This window comes from Marmota marmota, unplaced genomic scaffold (assembly GCF_001458135.2).
Source record: "Marmota marmota marmota unplaced genomic scaffold, marMar, whole genome shotgun sequence".
In the NCBI taxonomy this organism is placed as follows: domain Eukaryota; kingdom Metazoa; phylum Chordata; class Mammalia; order Rodentia; family Sciuridae; genus Marmota; species Marmota marmota.
The window spans coordinates 12408408-12433470 of NW_026000142.1; the positions used below are offsets into that span (position 1 = coordinate 12408408).

The 25063-nt window shown below is 33.8% G+C and overlaps 1 protein-coding gene across 3 annotated transcripts in view; it reads left to right on the plus strand.

The window, feature by feature from the left end:
• Cftr (CF transmembrane conductance regulator) overlaps positions 1-25063 on the plus strand; it is a 161014-nt gene that overhangs the window by 38220 nt on the left and 97731 nt on the right. For 2 of the 3 annotated variants that reach the window (XM_048786031.1, XM_048786029.1), the window contains exons 4-11: positions 2853-3068; positions 6245-6334; positions 7212-7375; positions 8146-8271; positions 11549-11795; positions 13449-13541; positions 19706-19888; positions 24216-24407. In XM_048786031.1, the coding sequence (XP_048641988.1) occupies positions 2853-3068; positions 6245-6334; positions 7212-7375; positions 8146-8271; positions 11549-11795; positions 13449-13541; positions 19706-19888; positions 24216-24407 (1311 nt within the window). The remainder of the gene's footprint in view (positions 1-2852; positions 3069-6244; positions 6335-7211; positions 7376-8145; positions 8272-11548; positions 11796-13448; positions 13542-19705; positions 19889-24215; positions 24408-25063) is intronic. The other variant, XM_048786030.1, reaches the window with a different exon arrangement.

A 25063-nucleotide genomic window follows, 5' to 3' on the forward strand; every position in this document is an offset into this window, starting at 1 on the left:
AGGAAAGTTTTTGTGTCTCTGAAAATAGTCTAAGTGACAGATAACTTGCAGCTTGTATACACCACGAATATAGGGCTGTTTCTCCAGGGGTGATTTTTATAAAGACTGTACTTCATAGATTAAGCTGCATATCAGTTACCTCTACTTTCTTTTCCAAATAAAAAAAATCAGGTGATATCTGTAATGGTTCTATTGTAAATATTAGAGAACATGCTGCATAAAACAGATTAGTGAAAACTATAGGAGGGTGGGGGATACTTGAAGTGCTGCTTTTGTCCTTGAATTGTAACAACTCTAGGTGGTGGTGAGGATTGTGTTGATTTGCTATTAGCAGATGGTCCTTTTATTGGAATATTTCTACAAAAAATAAACTGTATTTTGTTCTATGAACATGTGCCCTCCCAGAGTAATACCATCAGCACGTTTGTGAAATTGTCACTGTCATTCGTAGGATAAGTATGTCCTCGTTTTGTTGAGGCAAAATGACAATAATGTCAGTATGTAAAATTGACATTTCATTCAGCTTAATACAAATTTTAATTTTTTGTCATAAGTTGTGACCAAATACAAATTCAGCAAATAATTTTATTGTGATAGAGATGGCAGGTTATGAAAAATTATAATGGGGATTCGATAGCAGGGAGTTTTGCTTAAATCACTTGGGTAGGAAAAAACTTATGCAAAACTGTACATTTCTAATTTGAAAAATTCTGTTCCATAGCTTGATAGCTAAAATATTTCTCTTTTTGCCTCAGTTTGCTCTTTTTAGCATTGTGTAGACAGGAGTTATTCCTTAGAAGTATTTGAGTACTTTTGCAGCAATATGTAGTTATAATTGGTTCTATATTCTTTGATACAGTTTTTAATAGGAACCTCTTTCTCTTTGAAATTGGTTCTGAAAAAGAGAGATTTTTTTGTTATACATGATATAAGCAATTGATTTCATGAGCAGCAGTCATTGTTCATACTCTTCCAATTATAGTCTTACAATGATCAAGAAATGATGCTTTATCTTGTATGCATGGGAAACACTAATGTTCTCTGCTCCCTGATTTATGGCCAAACAGAATACTTCTAACATGAGTAGCACATACATACAACTCAAAAAAGTTATTTTATTTATTTATTTTGGGTGCTGGGGCTTGAACCCAGGCTTGTGCATGCAAGGCAAGCACTCTACCAACTGAGCTATTTAGATCCCCAGCTCCAAGAGTTTTTTTTTTTTTTTTTTTTAAACATGTTTTCTTCAGTGAATTTGGTAGACTATTAACAGGTTATATCTGGCCAAGATGCTAGCAGTTTCTTCTCAGTATCTACCTGTTTGATGTAATTCGAGCTCATATTTAAAATATGATTATATGTGAGAAAAGAATTATAATAGCCCACATTTGTGATGACTTTGGAAACTTTTTTAAGAGTTTCAATTTTTTTATATTCAGAGTCTTAGTTTATACAGTTATGAAATAAAGTATGAACTACAGAATGAGTAACTACACAAAGCTATGTGTAGATTATAGTTGTCTGTGGGGAATGAAGTTGATGTAGAAAACATGGCTATCTGTTGAGAATGTGAGGGCTAGTACTGGGCATTTGCAATTTAGAAAAGACATTGTAGAGAATGCGGTGGGGGGGGGGAAGCAAATTAGGGAATAATTGGATATTGCTTAGAGTAATGCTAAGCAATAGCAGGGTGGGGACAGTCAGGATTGGAAATATCACTTGAAATGAAACCAATGAGTATAATATCTTTTTGTAGAATTTAACCCCAGATTCTCCTTTTACTAGATCATTGTTAGACAAAATGAGGGATTACGCATTTTTTCCTTATGAAGGAAATTTATCAAGATGGGTAACAAGAATTAGGCCTCCTTTTACAAATCTATTCCTATATTTTCAGGAGAAAGGATAATGAATTGGATGGACAATTTGTTTTTGTAGTTGATCGAAGACTTTTGAGGAGTTGATGAGTTGTTGGGAACTGGCCTGAGGTGGAGGAACTGGACAGACTTCTTCACTGAAGTCCATGCTATTCCAGGTTGAGAAGGGAATGGTATCCCTGGTGGCTGGCCTTAAATTCCACTGGTGCTGACATGCTCCTCCCTCCTGTCACCAGTTCTGCTATGTGGTAGAAAGCCTTGAGTAGCTGTGTTCATCCTGAAAATGAAGCCATTGCTCAAAACACTTTTGAAAACTCTATTTTGTATTATTTCATGTTGACTCTTTGGCCTCAGTTTCAACAACTGTAAAGTAAAAATAAAAAGACATACTTTGACTCCAAAAGTTTTATGAAATTAAATGGGAAATATTTTAGGAACTGTTCAGCACCGTGTAGGTGTTAGTGACTAACAAATCATTTCAGAATGTATACCTTTACTTTGTGGTCATTATCCACCTTTAAGTTAAAAATATACATAAACTTGTCTTCAAATTACTTTTTCTATGATCCAAAATTCAAATGTGTGTGCATGTGTGTGTGGGGTACTATGGGTTGAACCCAGGACTCATGCATGCTAGGCAAGCATTCTACTACTGAGCTATATCCCCAGCCCTTTGTATTTTGTATTTTGAGGCACAGTCTTGCTAAATTGCGCAGGCTATGCTTAAACTGGTGATCCTCCTGCCTCAGCCTAAGTAGATGGGATTACAGGTGGGCCCCATCATGCCCTGCTCAAAAATCTTATTTGAAAGTATCCAGATATAAAGACAGTGTCTGAAGTTTCATAGACATTTGACCCTCTCTGGAACCCCATTTTAAGTCCTTCTGTAAAGATTAAATCTCTTATGTTGAAATTGTGAGAGCGTTTTATGAAATGGAAATTAACTTCATTTTCTTTGTTTCTCTCCTTCTTCAGGAAGTCACCAAAGCAGTACAGCCTCTCTTACTGGGAAGAATCATAGCTTCTTATGATCCAGATAACAAGGCGGAACGCTCCATCGCCATTTACCTAGCCATAGGCTTATGCTTGCTCTTTATCGTGAGGACACTGCTCCTTCACCCGGCCATTTTTGGCCTTCATCACATTGGAATGCAAATGAGAATAGCTATGTTTAGCCTGATTTATAAGAAGGTAATACTTTCTTGCACAGTCCCCAGAGTACATGTATTCTCCTTGGCACGTGTCTTAAATGCCACAATGTAGGTAATGAGCTGATACAAGTAAGGGCTAAATGCTGAAATTAATTTCATATGCCTGTGAAATAAATGACAGGAATAACTAATGTTTTTAATTTTCTTTGATAATTCAGTTACTTCAACTGATAACTATTAAGCATCTTTTGTAACCTGTCTGTGTTGTAGGTTTAAATTTTAGTCATGTTATTCATGTTTTTGGATTTTTTCCCCTCAATGCTTCAAATTGCTAGGCAAGTGCTCTGCCACTGAGCTATACCCCTATCTATCAATATTCTTGGAATCCATGATTCCTTGCTAAAATGGCACATAGTGTGCATAAAAGTCAATGCCAACATATCATTTGACGGTAAAATGCCATCTGCCTGTCTTTGTGTTCACTAACAAGAGTATAATGTGCTATCATTATTGATAAACCAATCATTGAATTTCCACCTTAACTAGTTGTCACCAGTGGGGACCTTGTTTCAAGTTGTGGTATTTATCCTCTGTTTTATTTTGAGTTGGATCTTTGTTATCCTGTGAATCTGCAACTTTAAAGTTTTTGAAACAGCATATGCATGAGATCATAAGAACTTACTCTGCTTTTCTGTGTGTAGTATCCAGACAAGAATCCAAGTTGCTAAGGCATGATTTAGGCAAATTCAAATGAACATTTAACTATCTCCTAAACACAATTGAAGGTCATTTCAATGGCACATGCTTTCCTCAATTTGATGCAATACCATATGTGATTGCTTGGTTCTATCAGGCCATTAAAGAAAGCTGTATTGATTGAATCATTTAGATATTGGTTTATTCTTCTTTTCTTTTTTCTTCCCCCAGTATAAAAACTTTACAAACTTGGCTTATAAGGGGTATGGATCTGGAATTCACCTGCAGCGAACAACCCATAACACTTCCATGATACACATACAAGGTCAACTGTGCTGTAAAACCTTGATAGCCATACTTTATTGTTCAAAACAGCCTTTTATGGAGGCAGAGGAAAAAAAAAACAGAGTCAGGTTTAATAGAATCACCTTAACTGCAATCTCATAAGTTCACAAGTCCCAGAAACACATGGGTGACAAAATAATAAAATGTTTATTTTGATCTAGAAATTTTGCATAACTCAAAAATTATTAGGCATTATTTGAAATGTGGTACCTATATAACTTGGTATTAAAAATTTGAATTTAGCTTAATAATATTTATAAAAAGTACTTATTATCATAATCATAATAGCTAATGATATGCACAATAAGCTTCTAAATGATTGAGGGATATGATCTCATTTGATCCATCCCATAACTCCATATGGTAGGTACTATTATCCCTATTTTATGGATTAGGAAACAAAGACCTAGAAGCATTGAAACTATTTCCAAATATCAAGATGGATAAATCACATTGTCTGAAGTGGAAGGGTTTCCAACCATTAGGACAAATGAAATAAGGACTGAAATATAACCATGAAGGAAAAGGTAAACGAGGACAAATAAAGAGCAAGGCTAGTTCTCAAACATATGTTCTTCAAGTAACATTTAATGAAAATATATGTGCTTCAGACTCAAAATGCATGAAGGAAAAGTTAAAGGCTATTGCATTTATTCTTTCTCAATGTTGAATGCATGTGTCCTTAACCAGTTTGCTTTATCTTGCTAGTTATTTAGTGTCCTTCATTGGCATCATCACCAAAGAATGTGATTTCATCTTCGTGTGGCTCTGACTTGGCCCCTAAAGTAAGCCTTGTCTTGGCTCTTCTAAGGTCTCACTGTTACCTATGGCCAAGCTATTCATCTTCACAGCAGGAACATGTAGGACCCTTTCTATATTTCAAATTTTGAACTAAAGCCTTTTGTTTTGTTCCAAATTCTGTAACCATAACACATTATACTGGAAATACTGAATGTAAATGCAAACAAAATTGAGTTTTGCCTCTGAATTTAAAGAAAACAGAAATAACTAGATTGATGAATATTCACTAAATGCTTACTGTGCACAAAGCTCAGTGGGGTACCCTGTGCAGAACTCAAGTTCAAGCCATATGTAAACTAGCTCAGTGGATCCTTGCCCCCAGTATTGCTCTGATAATGTTTTAGTATTAACTTCCTTGATTCTTTAAGGTACTCTCCATGATTCCAGATGAATCTGAGAAAATATTTCTAGACTGTCTAACCAGAACTGTGAACTTTCTCTTAACTACTCTATTAATTTTTACTTTCCTTAACTAACTTATCATATCATACTTATTTATGTACTAGGTTGCTTTGAGGCAAGAATTATGTTTTAATAAATTTTAATTCCTAAGATGTCAAGTATAGTTATTTGTATCTACTAAATGCTCAATAAATTTGTAATGAATTCAATTGAAAGAAATATTAGACAGATGCTTTCCAGTCAAAGCCATCTAAAAGCAAATCAATTCTTATTAAATTTTGCAGGCAAAGCATTACTCTGATCTTTTTTTCTTTTAACCGTGCTCTTTCATAATCAGAATTGATTTACCTATTTTAATTATTTAGCTTGTACTTAATAAGTAAAAAATTAATTTATCTACTTAAGTATTTTTCATGTATCGCTGCATTTTTCTTTATAAAATTTAAAGATTTTGTATTTTTAATATGATATTTCACAAAATATTTAATAATTCAACTATTCATAATTACTTTTATTGATCCTATTAGTAGTTTTATTCAAGAGTTAGTATAAGACTTCATAAAAAAATCAAGGCCAAACTTTTAATTTCAAGTTTCACTGCCTTATATTTTATTTTTTAAAAATAAAAGCAAATGAAACAAAACAAAACAAAAATCAAAAACCCCACATCATGTACATGGATATTTAAGAACAATATCATTCCTATTATAAAAGAGAAAAAAGTAATTACTATTGTCTATACATTAGAAGATAAATAGATGTATGTCTGGATCAGTATAATATTTTCAGTTAAGAGAAATATTTATAAATCTGAGAAGATCCAAAGCTAGATAAAATAAGTAAATAAATTTCATTACCTTTACTTAAAACTGCATACACATAGCCTAATTCCTCAGCTTTATTATAATGTTACTAATAAATGTATTTGTCTTTTTTTTGTTGATATTACCTAACTTCCCATTTTTCTTTTAGACTTTAAAACTGTCAAGCCGTGTTCTGGATAAAATAAGTATTGGGCAGCTTGTTAGTCTCCTTTCCAACAACCTGAACAAATTTGATGAAGTATGTACCTGGTGATTAAATCTTTTATGTGATATGTTAGAAATCATGCAACCCCAAAGATGGAGTTTTCCTGTGTCAGATAACAGTAATAAGTAGTTAAGTCTTATTTATCCCTGCCTTGGCTATTTCTGGGAATTGAGAAAGCTAAATTGTGTAGCAGAGTGCCATTCCGAGGTCTGGTGGAACTGTCCAACTCAAAGTCACCTCAAGTTGCTCTTAATAAGATTTTCAAAACTTAATCCTTATTAGGCCTTGCTTCCTTTTAATACTCTAAATTCATTATTTACTTTGGCTAAATATGATACTGCGAGCAATTTTTATTCTGCGCTGTCTTATGTGACAAATAGATTCAAGGTCCTTGAGGACAGATAATGAGTTTTATTTACCTTTGCATTTCCAGTACTTACCGTAGCACTGGACCCAATCAAATGCTAAATAAATCACTGCTGAATTGAGCAGATATTTTTCTGAATACCTGTCAGGTAATAGAGTTGTGCATTTCTATGTGGATGGAGCCCTGAGGAGAGTCCTTTATTCTCTCATGTTCTATGATGGTTCTTGTTTTATCCCCAAAGAGATGTTATTTAAATAAATTGTGGACACAATATTTAAGATATCTAGTCTCAATTTCACTGAGTTAAAAACATGCTTAAAAATGTGGTGACTTGAGTTTGTTCTTGGGAAAATCTAGTCTCTGTGTAGAATATTTGAGCTCATTGCTTTGTGTTCATGTAATGGACACCTAAATTTTAATTTGCTAAGGACCATAAAGTGTTTGATTACATAAGTTCTGAGTGCTTATTTTGTTTTATATTTTATTTGATTTTGGGGGTGGGGGATAACATACCATTTTTTTTCTTGTGCTTTTATTTTCTAGGGACTTGCACTGGCACATTTTGTATGGATTGCTCCTTTACAAGTGACTCTCCTGATGGGGCTGCTCTGGGACTTGTTACAGGCCTCTGCTTTCTGTGGCCTTGCTTTCCTGATAGTTGTAGCCCTTGTGCAAGCTGGGTTAGGGAGAATGATGATGAAGTACAGGTAGGAATTTATCATCATAGCTTGAAAGTGTTTAAATCAGATTTTCAAAAAGACCTTTCTAGTAAAATCAAGAGTTTTCTATTACTGAATTATGGGGTTAATAAGGAATTATTTTAGTGGTATAAATATACCACTAGGACATTTCTTTCCTTGAAAGTCTATAGAATTTCTTTAAAATGTGTTAATATTCAGTGCATTTTTATAATTCATAAGGTTTAGGTAAAAATTGATATGACATTTGTATAAATTGGAGGCAATACATAAATTTTGTGTAGTTTGTTGACTTTAATTGCTTTTTTTTTTTTTTTTTTTTTTTTGGTGGTGGTGCTGGGGATTGAACCCAGGGCCTTGTGCATGCAAGGCAAGCACTCTACCAGCTGAGCTATATCCCTGGCCCCTTAATCTCTTTTTATTACAGAAAAAAAAAAACCAACAACAAAAAACAGGGATATCAGTTACTGCTTAGGTTAGAGGAATTCTAGAGTTTCAGCTACAGTAGGAAAGAAACTATATAAATTTTGGAGTCATGTAGGTCTTTGCTTGAATCTCAGACTGTATTCTTGTTTTCATCTGGTTTTTAAAATGAAGATAAATACTTCTCGTAGACTTTCATAAGGCTGAGGAATAGTGTATGGAATGTATGTAATACAGTGACTAATACCTAGGAGGCATTTACTAAATGGTAACTATTATTTTTGTAGCTTTTCTTAAAAGTTTGAGCAGTTCTTGCCCCCCCCCCACCTTTTTTAACTTGATCAATTGATTTACAGAGATCAGAGAGCTGGAAAGATCAATGAAAGACTTGTGATCACCTCAGAAATGATTGAAAATATCCAATCTGTGAAGGCATACTGCTGGGAAGAAGCAGTAGAAAAAATGATTGAAAACCTAAGACAGTAAGTTGTTGTGATAATTATAATACTGTTAATAACTTTATCCTTAATATTTTAAAAAGTCTATCAGTAAATTTCCACCTCATATTTGAAGTTTCTGACAAACAAGTGTATTGAGATGTATCAATATTTATGCATTAATTGCATAAGTTATTTTGATGTGCTGCAGTTTTACATAGTTGATTCAGAATTTTATTTTGCACTACAAGGATATTTATACCTTATTAAAGAATATCCTACATATAATTCCATACTGTGTAAATGATTCTCTATTATGACATTTTACTTACTTTATATGTTACAACTCACAAGATAATGAAAATAACTCTATTTGGAAAAATTATATTGATTCTTCCTTAATATAGGAAAAATGACACAGGGTAATATCCATATATTTTGCTCCTATAAACTGTATACGTGAGGCAAAGTCAGGTTAATTAAAATGAAAGCCACCTCCTGAGATAGAATCAATCAGTACCTGACATCTATGTCTAGTCTTCTTTTATCTTATATAACCTTTCACAGATTTTTAATAAAGACTATATCTAGCAAAAAAAATTGTACAGCTCAGACTGAGATACAATTACTGAAACAATTTTGAACAAAATATGAACTAAACACCATTTGCCTTTAGTTGAGTTCTGTGTTCTACAAACTGTTATCAAAAAAAGATCCTAGAAGACTTTGTGGTTGTTGATAACACCACTGGAGACAAGTAATCTCAAGATGTATGTCACATGAGAGTTTCACAGGGAAAAATATACTAAAAAGGAGAGTACCCTTTTGGATGCAATGAATATGGATTATTAGGATTTTAGGCTGCTGAGTCCAGTAGACAATGGTAACTGAGCTGCAGGTGTGTGATTGGAACAACAAATGAAATGCTGAAATGTAAAGTTCTTTGCCATGTAAATAGAAAGAGTAAAAGCATATTTATTTCCCAAACATTATTGGTCACCTGTTTTTGTTTTGCCTTTCAAGACAAATCCAGGAAAAGAATTGCATTTTCTTTCCAGAAACATCCTTAAAGATCTTGGGGAATTTTTCAGTTGATAGAAGTTCTTCTTCTCATTAACAAGGGAGTGCTGTATCACTTTAGGCTCATTCATAGAGGCATCGCATCACCAGGCTGATAGGAGATTATCAGAGGATCTGGTTTTCTTAGCCCTAATGATAAACTCATGGCCAGGTCATTCTTAGGCTGACTTTTATTGACAATGTTTTTTTTTTTTTTCTCCTCCTTCCTCAAAAACAAAATTTATCCCTGTATTCCGTATTCGTGTTTGACCAATTCTAATAGCAAATGTCTGGTTGTAACTAGTATAATCCAGCATGAAATTGTTACCTGAAAAGGCTGGAAAGTACTGACGTAAATATGGGAAAGCAAGAATTGCTTCTATTCAAGAGAGCAAATACAATGTTCTGAAAGAGATTGACAGGATACACTTTAAAGGAGTGATTACCCTAGCCTGGGCCATTGGATAACTGGGCAAAAGGCTGTGCAAAGCTCCTTGGAAATCTACTCTTTTATTGCTCTTTGATAATAAATTCACTCTCCATTTTTTATAAGAACCTGATAAAATATTTTTATGACTCCTAAACTGTTAGTGATTTTATTATGGTGAGTATTGCTTTCTGGATGAGTTGTATAAGTGTTCTTGGATCTATTATTCTTTTCGTGTTTGACCTCTTCTTATTTTTCTCAATTGTTTCTACTATATTTCAACAATTTGACATTTTTTTAACATTGTAAACAGTATTTTCTGCCATCTTATAATTACCAACCTAGTCAACCTGAATATTTTTTTCCTATTAAAGGAAAGGACACATATTTTAGATTCTAGTAGTAAACCCTCTGCTATGCTGTCGTTTAATTTTGAGAACTCCACAAGGAAGGTGTGTTTCTCTTTAGATTTTTAGTCTATAAAACTAGAAGGAAGAGTGACATGCTTAAGGTGGCATAGATAAAATTGACAGAGCCAGGATTAGACCCAGGTGAGTTCCCAAAATCATAATCTATCTTCAAAGTCAAATTATTGAAGTAGCAAGTATTGAACATTATTAGACTGATCACAATGCACGTGGGACACATTGAACTTCACTTTCTTCACTGGTGTGCTCAAATGACATTTCCTTTAAGACAAAAAACTAAAAAAATTAAAAGCCCTAAAATTATTCCCTCTGAATTCTATCAAGTTAATGAGAATTGCTTCTCTGAATTATACAAGTCTGTGGAACTTGCACCAAATTCCAGTGCTTTGCCATAGCACAGTTTTTGTTACCTCCCTCCAGAGCTCTCTATTTATCTATAGTGCTTTTTGACTGACTACCCAAGGACTAGATGGGGACAATCACAAGCAACTTCAATTTTTTATGGCTTCTGGAAGGTTGAAGGCCATGTTGTCCTCTGTTCTCCATAGCCTCTTCCTTCCCTGCTTTCTGCCTGTTGGAGCATTTAAGCCCTCATACATGTGTTAAAATAGCTCACACTTGTAGTTCAGATTAGAGGACTGATAATAATGTAATATGAATGCAAATTATTACACTGAAAGACAGAGATAGAGAGGATACAGTGTCTACTCCCAAAATTTTTCAAGAACCTTCTACAACAGAATCACCTGGCTTCTTTTTCTAAAACAGATCTGGAAACAGTGGAGATTACTTGATCAATATCTATGAATGTAGCCTGAGGATGCATTTTTAACAGCTTCTTGGGTGATTTTTGCCTATGCTCGTGTTTGAGAACCACTCTTCTGTCATATAAATAAATAAATCAATAAACACATAACATACATATATATGCATGTATATCTTTTCATTGTTTCTCACAGTCAAGCTATAATTTCTAAAATGTTAAGAATCTCATTAGGTAATCACAAAATTGTCTTTTTCTTTTATAAATCTAGCAACATTTTCCTTAATTATTTAAAATAAGAAACAAAAAAAATTGTCAGCATCATAAATCTTACAAGTTAGTAATGAAGTGAATAAAGATATAAAATAACAATAATTAAATTACTAGTATAATTAAAAATAATATTTATAGGTATTTACTGATAGATGCATTATTATCCCTTTTTCAGATAAGATGACTGAGGCCCAGAGAGGTTTATAACTTCCCCAAGTTCACACAACTCATAGGGTGGAGCCAGGGTCAGAACACAACAGGAAGAATGTAGACCCCATGTTCAGATTTTACATTCCAAGTGGCCTGATATTTGAAAAGTAAAATAATATCTTGAATCTTATTATTATTATTATAATTAATTTTATTTTATAGGACAGAACTGAAACTGACCCGGAAGGCAGCCTATGTGAGATACGTCAATAGCTCAGCCTTCTTCTTCTCAGGATTCTTTGTGGTGTTTTTATCTGTGCTTCCCTATGCACTTATCAAAGGAATCATCCTTCGAAAAATATTCACAACCATCTCATTCTGCATTGTGCTGCGCATGGCGGTCACACGGCAATTCCCTTGGGCCGTACAAACATGGTACGACTCTCTTGGAGCAATAAACAAAATACAGGTAATTTATCATAACTGTGTGTCAAATAGTGTGATTTTGAAATGTTTCAGGATTTTCTAGCAAGTAAACTCTCTAGAGATGAATGTTTGGTCTTGGACCTATGTAATGCATGAGATTTCTTCTCTTGACATATATACATGATGTAATGAATCCTTGTAATGAAAATCTAGTGAAATAAAAAGAAAACCTGTGATATTCTCATAGCCCAAAGGAATTTAATCATTTTTGTAATCTTGAGAATTTCATCCGAGTGATCTGTCCGTGAATATATCTGTTCTTAGTGAACTTTGTAAATGTGAAAAAAGATTGAAAAGGAAATTTCCTTCACAAAGAAGTTATAAAATTTCCAACTAATACCAGGAATGTTCACCTTAAATTTTTCCTAGCATTTCCAAGAGCAGTATAATGGATGACAATGGTATCTCATGCCATGTTAATTACCTTAAAAATCCCAGCAATATTGATGTAGCTGGCAGCTGGGAAGAGTTCTAAAATCGTCAGGTGATGAGAGTAAATTTATAGAGAGCTAATTGGATAAGCTTTATTAATAAGCAGATAAAGTATTTTTTACTTTTAATATTTATTTATTTAACCCATAAAATAAACCCTTATGACAGAAATACAAGTTCAGGGTGAAGGGTAAACTCCACTTTTATGTTGTGCTACCATTATTTAATGCAAGTCAGAGGTTGCAAATGGTGGCCCATTGGACCTAATTTTTGTTCTTAGATCTGTTTAGTTGGACTGTACATTTTTAAAATTTGAATTAGCTATCAGCAGTTAGAAATCGGGAGATGTCTCTTTCATGTATACATGCACCCCCTCAGTCATGTTCAGTCTCTTATCAAAGACTTGAAAAATCTTGTAATCTGTCTTCGTTCCCACAAGCTATGGCAACTGGTCCCTTGAAGAGCACCTACCAATTCATTGCAATCTCTATCAGCTCCCTTCTAATTATATAACTGAGAGTGAGTTTGAGATCTGTGATAAACAGATCTGGAAAACAAAAATGGGAGAAAATGAGATAAATCAAAAGAGAGAAAGAGAAGAAAGCAGAGAGGAAGGGGAAGAAACTATGAAAGAACCAGATATTTTTATGACTCAAGTGGTAAAGACTTCAGGATCGAAGGAGTTAAGTCCTCCTCATGCTCCCTATGGGTTTGGAATTTCCAATAGAATCCTTCTCTTAGACTCTTTAAGGTTTGCCACCTTAAAACCAGTTACATCAAATCTTTACATCTTTATTTAACCCAGAGAATTGATGCTAACACTCCCTCTCATAAGGGTGTTGTAAAGATGAAGATATTTATTTTTATCTCTTCTGTTGTTGAACAAAGGCACATTGGCAGGTAATTCAGAGTTGCTTTATAAATATATAACTAAAGTAAATATGTAATAGTATGAGGAAGAATCAGCTATATGTTGAAATATAAGCATAAAGACAGTAGCATAAAATGTCAAATATTTAAAGAAATTCTTTCAAATATGATGGATTCTGATGCTTTAATTAAGTTTAGTACACCATTATAAAATTGTTTTATTAAGAAATAATTTTTAATTTAATTGTTAATATCAGTGTTTAAGATGCAGCACCATTAGAATATAACATAGATTTAATAACTACACTATGATTTTGCTTTCTTTCATGAACAGGATTTCTTACAAAAGCAAGAGTATAAGACATTAGAATATAACTTAACAACTACAGAAGTAGAGATGGAGAATGTAACCGCCTTCTGGGAGGAGGTAAGAATTCTTAATTCTTAAAAAAATCATGTTTAGAGGTTTTTCTTTGAGAGTCTACCCTTCATTCTGATGGGAAGTAAGATCACAATGATGATATAATTGATAGAACTGAAAGGAGAGACCACTTCTCTTATTTTATAAAGTAAGAAGGAGAAGCCCAGGAATAATATTAGATGCAGTAGAAAAAAGCCATGCGATGTGTTTCACCTCAGATCAGGAACTTGTACAGAGATCAAAGGCTTTGAGGCTGGGTTTGAATCCTGGCTCTGCCATTTACTTCCATCTATTCTAAATCAAATTACTTTGACTTTGAGAAGCCTCTGGTTCTCTGTAAAATGAAGAATATTAATATTTACCTTGAAAATTTGTTGTGAAGGGCACTGAGATGATTTGTGTGAAGTATTCATTAGAGAACCAGGAATTTATTGGTTCCTCAATGAACGTTAACTTCTCAAATATCAAGTTGTAGCCCAATGCGTTTATATACATCAGTCAACAAAAAGAAGTAGGAGAGATATACCAATGATTTTTAAATTTTTTACTATTTTTAAGTTATTTTATTCACTGTAAAAATTCTCTCATTTTTCTCAGAACAAATATAACTTTATCCTCTAAGAAGCAATATTTGATTACTGAGAACACCTATTGAGTTCTTATTTCTTAATCACTTTTATCAGTTGAGTAAAGATAGGAATAGTAAAACTGATGTCCTGTTTCTGAGTCTCTCACAATATAGTAAACTTGATTTATTTATATATATAACTTTATAATTGAGATACATTTTACTTTATTTTTTAAAAGATGTGGGAAATAGAATAATTCTTCATCTGCCTAGTAAAATTGTTTTGTGGAAAAGTGTGTTGCTAAGATTTATTTTAGTTCTTTGCATTTAGGAATTTCAAATGCCCTTCTGAACATAAAGGAGAAACATGAAATTTTCCCTACTTCTTTCTGATTATTGTTTTTCTACTTGGGTCTAAAAATCCTCCATTCCTTTCTTTCTCCATTGAATAAAAGAAGTAACATGCTTGAGCCCTCACTCCATGCCAGGCAGCAGGATAAGCATTTTATGAGTTTTGTCTCCTTTAATTTCTTTTGGTTAGTTAGTGTTCCATCACTGTGAGGAAATACCCAAGATAATCAACTTAGAAAGAAGCAAGGTTTATTCTGGCTCCCAATTTCAGAGTTTCAGTCCATGGTTGGTTGACCCATTGCTTTTGAGCCTGTGGTGAGGCAACACTTCATGGTGGGAAACAAAAAGAGAGATAGAGACCGAAATCCCAATATCTAGGGCATACTCTCAATATCCTCATTTCCTCCAACCACCTCTTAAAAGTTTAATGTCCTCCCAGTAGTATCACAGTCTGGGGACCAAGCCTTTAACACTTAAGCCTTGGAACGAGATGGAGGAAAGAAATCAGGTCCAAACTAAAGCAGCTTATAACATTCCTGTGACCTAAATAATGTAAATATTTCCATTCCACTAATAAGAAAATGGAGACTTTGAAAACTTAAAGGTCTTGCCTCAGCTTACACAACTGACAAAGGCTGAAACTGGATTTTGGACCCAAATATCAGAGTCTAGAGCTCTTTCACTGAGTCATTGTCTTCCATCTGGCTGTATTTTTCCCTCCAGTCTGTGTCACCTGTCAAACCCCTGACACTACTTGATGGCACGTTATAGGATATTGGTGCTTGTTAAGTCTCTACCATTTGTCTGAGACTTCAACATCCACATAGATGATCCTTTCAACACTATCCTTAGAACTTATATGACTTCCTCAGAAACTTTCTCTCTTCAACATATCCTGAGCTTTGTTAGTACTCAGATTTGTGTAGCTTTAGAAATGTCACATTCTCAAATCTATTTCTTAGCCCGAAACTCCCAAGCCTCTTAAGTCTACTTTCATAGCCTTTCAGTTTCATTAGATTGTAGTTATTCTAGTTCTCCCTTTAGACCCCTCTTGGCTTATCTTCTGCTTATTCTAAGACCAGTCATCTTGGTGCTTCTCCCACCTATACTCTCAATTCCCTTTTCTTTTTGCTGATTTTTTTTTTAATTTTAAATTTAATTTAAAATTTTTAAATTTAATTTTTTAAATTTAAAATGCTCCCTTTATCAGCTTTGGAGAAGGAAGTGTTATCTGGGAAAATCAAAATATACTCTAATCAACTGCAAGTTTTATACATTTATTGTTTCAACCTCAGTTTGCCCTGTAATCCTTCTTGGAAGAGTCTTCAGTTAATTTTCTTTATAATTTCTCTAAAAGCTGTTCTAGAATTTTACCACTTTTCTGAAACCTTCAACATCTATCAGGATGCACCCACTCCCAGTAGATGGCCTTGCCTTCTGTTATATACAGAAAAAATAGAGACCATTATCACAGAATGCTTCCAACTTCTCTCTTGAACCTCATAATTATCTTTTCCTTCTTATTTTTGGTCTAAGAGAAAGATGTGTGCTTCCTCCTGCCCTTGTTTGAATTATTGTACCTTCTTTCAGCTTCTCAGAAGAACTGTAATTAATCTCTTCAGAAATTTCAATATCTTTTCTCAATTGACTCCTCACATTTAAATATTTTCAGTTAAAACACCTTTTTCCTTGAATTTGTGCCCACTGAATCTCATTTTCCAACCTTATCACTTTTTTTCCCTTTGTTGTCAAAACTATTCTCACTGCCTCACAGTGTACTTCTCCCCACTGCGTTATGGATTGTGCCCTCACTGATCTATTACGACTGTTCTTTTCTTGTGGAATTAATGACTTGATTTAGCTTTAGTGAGCTACTCTATCCAAATTATTTTAGCCTAAGATCATGACATGTAAGCCTGTTCTACCTGTCACTTCTGTGGTGATGGGCTACTGGTGTTCCCACCCCAACAAACATCTTCAGGCATCTCATGGTCTCTGTGGGTGACCTCACTGAGGTTTCACTGACATCAATATGCTGATGATTCTCAAATGCAAATCTCTTGCCTTGGTTTCTTCCTGAAGTTCATACATGTGTTTCCAAATTTCCTGCTTCTCATGCACTTCACAGTCACCACTCCCCAAGCTTCAGAAACCCACTTGTTCCAGTGTATTCTTCATTTCCTCTGAAGGCATCACCTGAGAAGTCAGTCCCTGGTGAATTATATATGACTCCTCCCTCGCTCCAAATCTATGAGTAGGAAAAACTTCTTTTCATGTATAAGGAAGTCAAGGCTTAGAGAGTTTGAATAGTTAGAACAAGGTTGCTCAACTAGCTAGCATATAGCTCAAATGACAGCCTTGGCGTCTCTGACTCCAAAGCCCTTCTTCACTCATCATTCTGACACTTACTTAAAAAAAAAAAAAAAAGGACTGTTGCTTTACTATATACAAAATGCTTTCAAACATGTCACCTCCTTTAGTGCATTCAACTCAGCAAATAGAAGCTGTAATGTCTAAGACTGTCATGGCTTGTCAAACTTTACCCATCTAGTTGAGAAAGTGAAGAAAAGGCTGGAATCTAGGCACAGAGTACTGTGACCATTCTCCCCAAACTGCAGGGATCCCCTAAACATGGAAAATGCTCAGTCATAGTAGAAATAAAATAAATATAAAATCAATAGTGAGATTCCATTTTCACATACACAACTACACACACGCACACACAGCCAAACCAAAACCCAACTGCCAGTGTTGATGAGGGTTCCTGAAAACGAGCACTCTCATATGTTGGCTGGAGGATAATGTGGAACTATTTTTTGAAAGACATGAAATTTTTCATACATTTAGCTCTGGAAATTCTTCTTGTGGGAATTTATACCAAACAATAAAAAAAAATATGTGCCTCAAGGTGTAGCAAAGTACATGTGTCCCAGATGTATTAAATTAAAAGAGAAACCACCAGATAGAGAACTGTTTATAGTTTACACTCTGTGACATATCCTGCATTTTAAAAGTATGTTAAGAAGACTTAATGCTATGTGAAAATAGTTATGATTTATAACATCATAAAATAGGTCACAAGCCTTACATATAATTTTTATGAATGTTCTGAAAATAATATATATGCTTATAAATGTAAATAAATACCATATTTATATTTGTAAAAGAGTAGAGGGTTATCAACTGAAACATTAAATATGGTTATTTCTCAGTGGTACATGACAAGCAGTTTCTATTTTCTGCTTTCTTGAAATAACTGTCTTTTGTGATCAAAATAAGAGACTTTAGTAACAGCAATCTTCCATTGATCCAAGTCCTTATTAGATAAAAGTCCTGCTTCTAAGCATAGCTACCCAAAGTTCATTAACAGCCTTTGTTAGTAACCCATTCACTCACTATTTTTGAGGCATATTTTGTTTTTTTGTGTGTTCAGATCTGTCTTCCAGGAACACCTCTAACCATTTCTTGGTCTTGTGCAATTCTACTTCCATCGTTCATAGCTAGTGCGTATGTCATTTATTTGGTCAAGGTTGAGTTGTTTGCTCTCTCAGATGTATTCCCATGGTACTTCATGTGCCTTTTAATTGTAGTACCACACGCACCACAATATTAATATCTATTTTATATGTTATTCTCCCATGTGAGATTTTTGAAGTGGACTATAATGCAGAGGTGGTGTTCGATAAATATCTATTAGATACACATGAATAAGAGATTAACAGATGTCTTTGCCTCATTTTAAAAGACTTCACTGACCACTCCATGAAAGCTCTGCTTTTAATTATGTGCTGACTGATATTAGCCACTTATATCAAAACAAGAAGCAATAGTCTTTGAGCTTCATTGCTTTTATGTACTCTAAAAGAATGTTGAAAAACTGTGCACATCTGATGAATTTTTAAGTTGACTTGCAAATGTTTCAACATAGATTTACGTGGTAGTGAAGGATATTATTTCCTGTTTATTGTATATTATCTAAATATATTAAATAGATTTTTGTCAACACTTTGGTGCTGCAGCTTTAGTGTGTTCAACTTATGGAAAATAAATAAATTTATGAAATTACCAAGCCAGTTAGCTAAATATGACTTGTTTTTTATCCAAAAAATGTGACTTGAAACTACAGATAGTTAATAATCTATATTAAGTGCTAATAAAATTAAATAATTAATTAAACAATTAGTTAAAATGCCTTATTCCTCACTCATTTCCGAAATTTGATTCTAAGATAATACACATTGATTGCCTTAAGTTTGAAATCTGGGTGAAATAAAATGCTGCCTTCTTCAATATTTCTGGCTTTGCTTTTATGGGACCCTGACCCTCTTTCAAGAGAAAACCCTTCCTTTATGGATCCTTTGTTTTTTCAGTCCCAGAGGATTTTATGCTCTGGAGAGTCCAACATAGCAAGACCAGCACACTGTTGCTTAGTGAGAAGGCTATTGCTTATGAATAAAGAGAGAAGGACAATTGTGAGATGGAAGTGGCTTAGGAGAAATGACAGCAGGAAAATTTTTAGGCAACTTAATTTTAGGAAAGAATGCCTTTGGCTGTTGAGTTCTGAAAATAGATTTCCTTGAAACCAGGTGTACCAGCTTTCTCCTGATCAATCTTTAGGTCTGTTTACATTGGTTTGAAGACCACTACCCCAAATGTTCCATGGAGGCAAATGTTCCATTCGAGTCACCTTTCAATTTCATCTCATTTATAGTCAACATAATTAAAGAATCCTTTGAGCTTCTCAGAGGAGGGGAGCTACCTGTGTGATAGTGTGATAGAAGTCAGATTTGGGTTGTAAGTCTACCTGTATCTTACTGTTTATGTGACTTGGGTTATTCAACCTTTCTGATTCAGTGCCTACAGCTTTGAAAGAGGAAGATTATAAAATCTACTCTATATATTATGCTGAGGATTGAATAATAACTTGTATGTATACAGCCTAAAGGAGAAGGGATGTGTGTATATGTATATTCAGTCTTTAATTAATTTAAATTGGCATTGAAGTTTGATAATAGGCGAAGTTCTGGAAAAGGGCAATTTTGTTCCAGTTAAATATTGGGCTTATAATTTTCAGATGTTTGGAATCATGTACTCTAGAAATGAAGTTCTCTGCAATTATGTACTATTAAGTAATAATGTACACTTTGTAATGGATTTTGTGCCATGTGATTTTCAAACCACTCATACATAAAAGTATTCATAAATTACCTAAAAAGCCTACCTTTTATGTCTTTTATTCATTTTTAAACAGGGATTTGGGGAATTACTTGAGAAAGCAAAACTAAATAATAACAATAGAAAAATTTCCAATGGTGACAACAGCCTCTTCTTCAGTAACTTCTCCCTCCTTGGTGCCCCTGTGTTGAAAGATATCAACTTCAAGATAGAAAAAGGACAATTATTGGCAGTTACTGGATCTACCGGAGCAGGCAAGGTAGCCTCTTTTATTCCTCAATGTTAACAACTTAATTTGGCATGCATTTCTTCTTTTCACTTTTTTCTAGTTTGTAGTGTAAGAAGGTATTCTGTAGAAATTCTTAAAGGGAATCAGAATACTTGGGTGTAGTTTCTCTTATAATATAAATTGTTTCACTGATAAATTCCCCTTGCTTTTAATTTCCTTTTATGTTTCCCAGTAACTTTTCCTACATCTTTATATTTTGCATAGTGTTCAACACATGTGACAGGTTTCAATAACTTTAGTGAGCAAATGAATCATATATTTTTATCAGTTTTTAGGAACTATTGAAAAAAAAATCATCACTTAAATTTGACTTCAGTAAACTCATAATTTTTAAAAAGGTCTCCATTTTGTTGACATTAGAATTTTGGAAAATGATTCATATTTGCTTATACTACATGATAAAAAATGAATTTTTTGAGAAAATGTTAATTTCTTTAGTGGTCATCCTCCCCCAGTCCCCACCCATACCCAAGAACAACTTATTATATAAATTCAGGATATGTGGAAATATATCTGACAAAATCTATTAGGTTAGAAGGAAAAATAGCTTAAGGATTGAACTTTATTTTCCAGGAGGAGACATAGTGATTTTCAAGGGTATGAGCTATCATGCAGTTAATGAAAAACATTGTTTTTCTTTTAACCATGGAGGAGGTAAATTTAAAGGACATGAAAGAATAAAATGAAAGATAATAAGGTGCTTTCTAATACTGGAATCAGCTACTAAGGGCAATAGGTATTTGCTTTGGAAGTCTACAAAAATAGTTTCTTGTTCTCATTTGATTGTTATTTTAGCTATGGTACTTTCTAGAAATATAAGAAAATGTTTAGTGATTTCTTAAAGTTTTTCAAAATACTTCCTGGAATTCTGTACAAGGACATAAGTCAGAAAGAAAAAAAAAGTAAGTATAAAAGGAAGGAGCAGTGATTCTACAAGGTAAAAATGTCAATAAAAATAGAAATTAAAGACTTCTGAAAGGCAATTATATATTTATATTTAGGATGGGGAGAACAGTATTTTGAAGAATTCAGTCTGAGATTTTGCAGGGGGGATCCCACAGAAAACTTCTTGCCCATGTATGTAGTGTCCACAGTGTTAGTAATACATTTGCTTATTTTTCTCCAGTTGTTTCCCTACATGTCACACAGGTCTTTTAAATAATGTAGTTATAGTTGTGCATTTTCTTCTTTAAAAAAATCAATTCAGCATGTTATTTTTTTCTTCTATTTCTTATATAATATTGCAATTTTCACTCTGAAAAGAAAATGACACCAGAGGAGGAACTGATACTAGAAAGGTTAGAGATGATCTCCACAAGGATGTTTGCTTGTGACAGGATGGAATGTGTGTTTCATGGTATTTTAAAAATTAATTGTTTATGTTTTGAAGATCAATTCCATGAAAGATGTACAAAAATAGATTTGGAATTGTAAACTGCAAGACTTACCAGCAAATAAATTTCAGGCAGTTCCTTTAAAAATTGATGAGCAGATAATTACTGGCTGGAGCTGCAGCTACATCTTAACAGGGAGTAACTATGAAGACAGTTGAGGAAGCCAGTGGTCTCCTAGGAATAATTGCACACTTCTGAGAAATAGTTTGCCAACCTCACCTAGAAGGCTACCTTTTTGTACTGTTAAGAAAGAGATATTTTATCATTTGGATTAAAGATCTAGATAAAAATTAAGATTGAATAACTGAAAATTTTAACATTTTGAGTTACATTTTATCTCACTCAATTTGGTAATTTGTACCAAAAGCCTTAAAATAACCTAATAATTCTTCCACTTGTATGACATAGCCTAGTATATTTATAGAGATTTTACATAAAATTCTCCTGACCATAGTACACTCTATGTATGTTGATGTTCTTGATGTTTTGAGTATGAAAAGTTCTCCAGGATGTATAATTGATAAAAGCAATGAAAAAAAACCTGTCTATATATAATGCACTTTTTATATGAAAAGAAGGTGGGGAACAATGAAAATACATATATTGATTACATACATATTAAAACATTTCTGGAGAGATACTAAAAACACCAAGAAGACTGACTTCACAGCATTGCTTTTAGTAATCAAATAGTGGGAAGAAAAGCACATATCAAGTTGTTATCTCTTGAGATTGAGGTTCAGTTTACATTTCTGAATTTTCCAAAGTTTCAGCAAATTAAGATACTATTTTATTGACTAAATGATAAATTCATGTTCAATTTTATCACTTCTCTATTATAATCATCTAGACTGAAAAGGAACTATGACTTCTTCATTTTTCTAGCCCAAGTATCATTATAGGGCTTAGCACACAATAGGTGCTTTTCACCATTTTAATTGAACATCTATAGGAAAATGCTTTTTTTTTTTTTTGTTATTCCAACCCATATAAAGTGTCCTGTATTTTGTAGGCTACTTTGGGTTACTTTATGAAATCGCACTGGTGTAGGAGTCTATACCACCACTGCCTTTGAGTGGAAGGTGGCATAGGGACTCCCTGAGGTCTGGGGATTTTAGTCCTTCTTTTTCTCAACAATAACTGAAGCAATCATTTGGCCTTGTTGATAAACCCTGACAACCCATTGTTTATATCACGCGTCCTTGTCCAGCTCTGGTACTGAGTTTTAGCTTGACTCTGTAACTGGACATCAGATGTATAAAGCAAGCTATTAGCTCATATCTTTGTACTTTTTAAACAAAAATATAAATTGGCAAAGGGTTTTATCAGCCTTTTGAAATTTTAGGAGATAAGAAATTGAATAAAAATATAATTGAATATACATACATACATAACCATCCATATCTGTGGGTTCTGTACCCTTGGATTCAAACAACTTCAAAGACATTAAAAGAAAATGTTGTGTCTTTACTGAACATGTATAAACATTTTCTTGTCATTCCCTCAATAGTAAGCGTAACAACTACTTACGTGGGATTTGTATTAAATTAGAAATGATTTTAAGGTATATGGGAGAATGTGTGTAGTTACATGCAAACACTACACTATTTTATAGAAGGGACTTAAGTGCCTGTGGATTTTGTTGTTTTCAGGGGTTTATTGAACTGATCTCCCTGAGATACCAAGGGATGACTATATTATGATTTTTAAAGAAAATGTGTATATTTGTTTTAGCAGTTATATTTATAAGAATAACTTTATAGCTGGGCATGGTGGCTCATGCCTGTAATCCCAGCAGCTGGGAAGCTGAGGCAGGAGGACTGTGAGTTCAAAGCCAGCCTCAGCCACTTAGTGAGGCCCTAAGCAACTTAATGAGACCCTGTCTCAAAATAAAAATTAAAAAAATGGGCTGTGAATGTTGCTCAGTGGTTAAGCACCCCTGGGTTCAATACCTGGTACAAAAACGAAAGAAAAAATAACTCATGTTAAATCTTTTATTCTATGTCACTCAGATGAGCTCTGATAAAATCAGTGTTTTTTTCTTCCTCTGCTACCTTCTTTTCTCTGACTTGATTGTAGTGAATAGTATTATCTAAACATTTCTTTTTGTATTGATAAATATGTTTGTATGACTAGAATTGTTAACTTTAAGTGATATCCTTTGATTTGCAGCTTTTCTTGATAAGGCAATCAGCAAATTTCCTCTATACCCTACTTTTCCTTTGCCCTATTTATATGCCCTATTTCCTTTGTTTTTTATATCTCTATATATTTTTTATTTTTTAACTTATCTTATTGTCAGGGCATATAACTTACTTGATTTCTGTTCTTTAACTCTAATTTTCTCATTACTTTCAATTTCAGTTCACATCTTTGTTCACTGATAGTTCTTTTGGGTTACCATCTCTGAATAATCGTATACTTCAGAGAAGTCTCTTGGAACAACATTGCCTGACTCTTCCTCTTTTTGCCTAGTCTCTCCTTTATGAGATGATAATACTGCATCTACTTTGTAATGCTGTTGCAAATAATGTATAAATTAAAAGCACAAGTGGTTAAAGCCAGCAGCCAGTAGAGTGAGCACTCAATAAGGGTCAGCTATTACTAATCTTTCCTAGACCTTCTGCAGATCCACCCCAGTAATCTGAAGTAGGTGCCCCTTTTACGAGATCCTCTATCACAACACTGACACTGTGTGTTGTCATTGTCTCTTTCATTCCTTTGTATCTTTTGTGCATAGCAGATTACCTGAAACAGGTAGTACTTAGAACATTTTAAATCAAATGTGTTTGAATCTTTAGAAATCAGAATATATATTTCTGTTTAGTATGATCATTTGAAAGTAAGTGAATACTGATAGTGATTTGATCAAGTAACTTAATAACAATGATTTTTATTTCTAGACTTCACTTCTAATGATGATTCTGGGAGAACTGGAGCCTTCAGAGGGTAAAATTAAGCACAGTGGAAGAATTTCATTTTGCTCTCAGTTTTCCTGGATCATGCCTGGTACCATCAAAGAAAATATTATCTTTGGTGTTTCCTATGATGAGTATAGATACAGGAGTGTTATCAAAGCATGCCAACTAGAAGAGGTAAGCAATTACATGAAAAATGGCCAATTATGCATTTTAAACCTTCAAAGTACCCAAATTATTTCTTTCTTTATCTATTCAATCAGTCATTTTGTATACATTAAAGTTTTGTCTAGGAGTAAGCCACTGTAGGTGAATTGATCAATAGAACGCGTGAGCTCTGCCTGAAGAAGCTTGTAAGTACATCAAATAGATGAAAGTTACTTTCTAAATGATGGACTAATTTGGTCACATTAAAAACTCTTTATGAAGTGGTAAGAATTATATTCACACATCAGTGAGATAAATATCTTCAGTGTACTTTTGTATGGCATGTGATTTTGCTCCAAATTTACATAAGAGGATTTTAACAATTTTAATAACACCATCACCTAATGAAATGGATATTAATCTGATAGTAGAGAATTAGAGACAAAATTACCATTTTTTTTGTACCAGGGATTAAACCCAGAGGTTCATAATCACTGAGCCACATCCTAACCCTTTTTTACAGTTTATTTAGAGACAGGGTCTCGCTGAGTTGCTTAGTGCCGCAGTCTGGCTGGGCACAAAATCACGAGCCACTCAAGCAGGAACAAAGTTTATTTTTTGAAACTGCCGCCAATGTCCCGTACCGCCCGGGAAGATTTTTTCCACCCACGTGGCCTCCTCCCGGA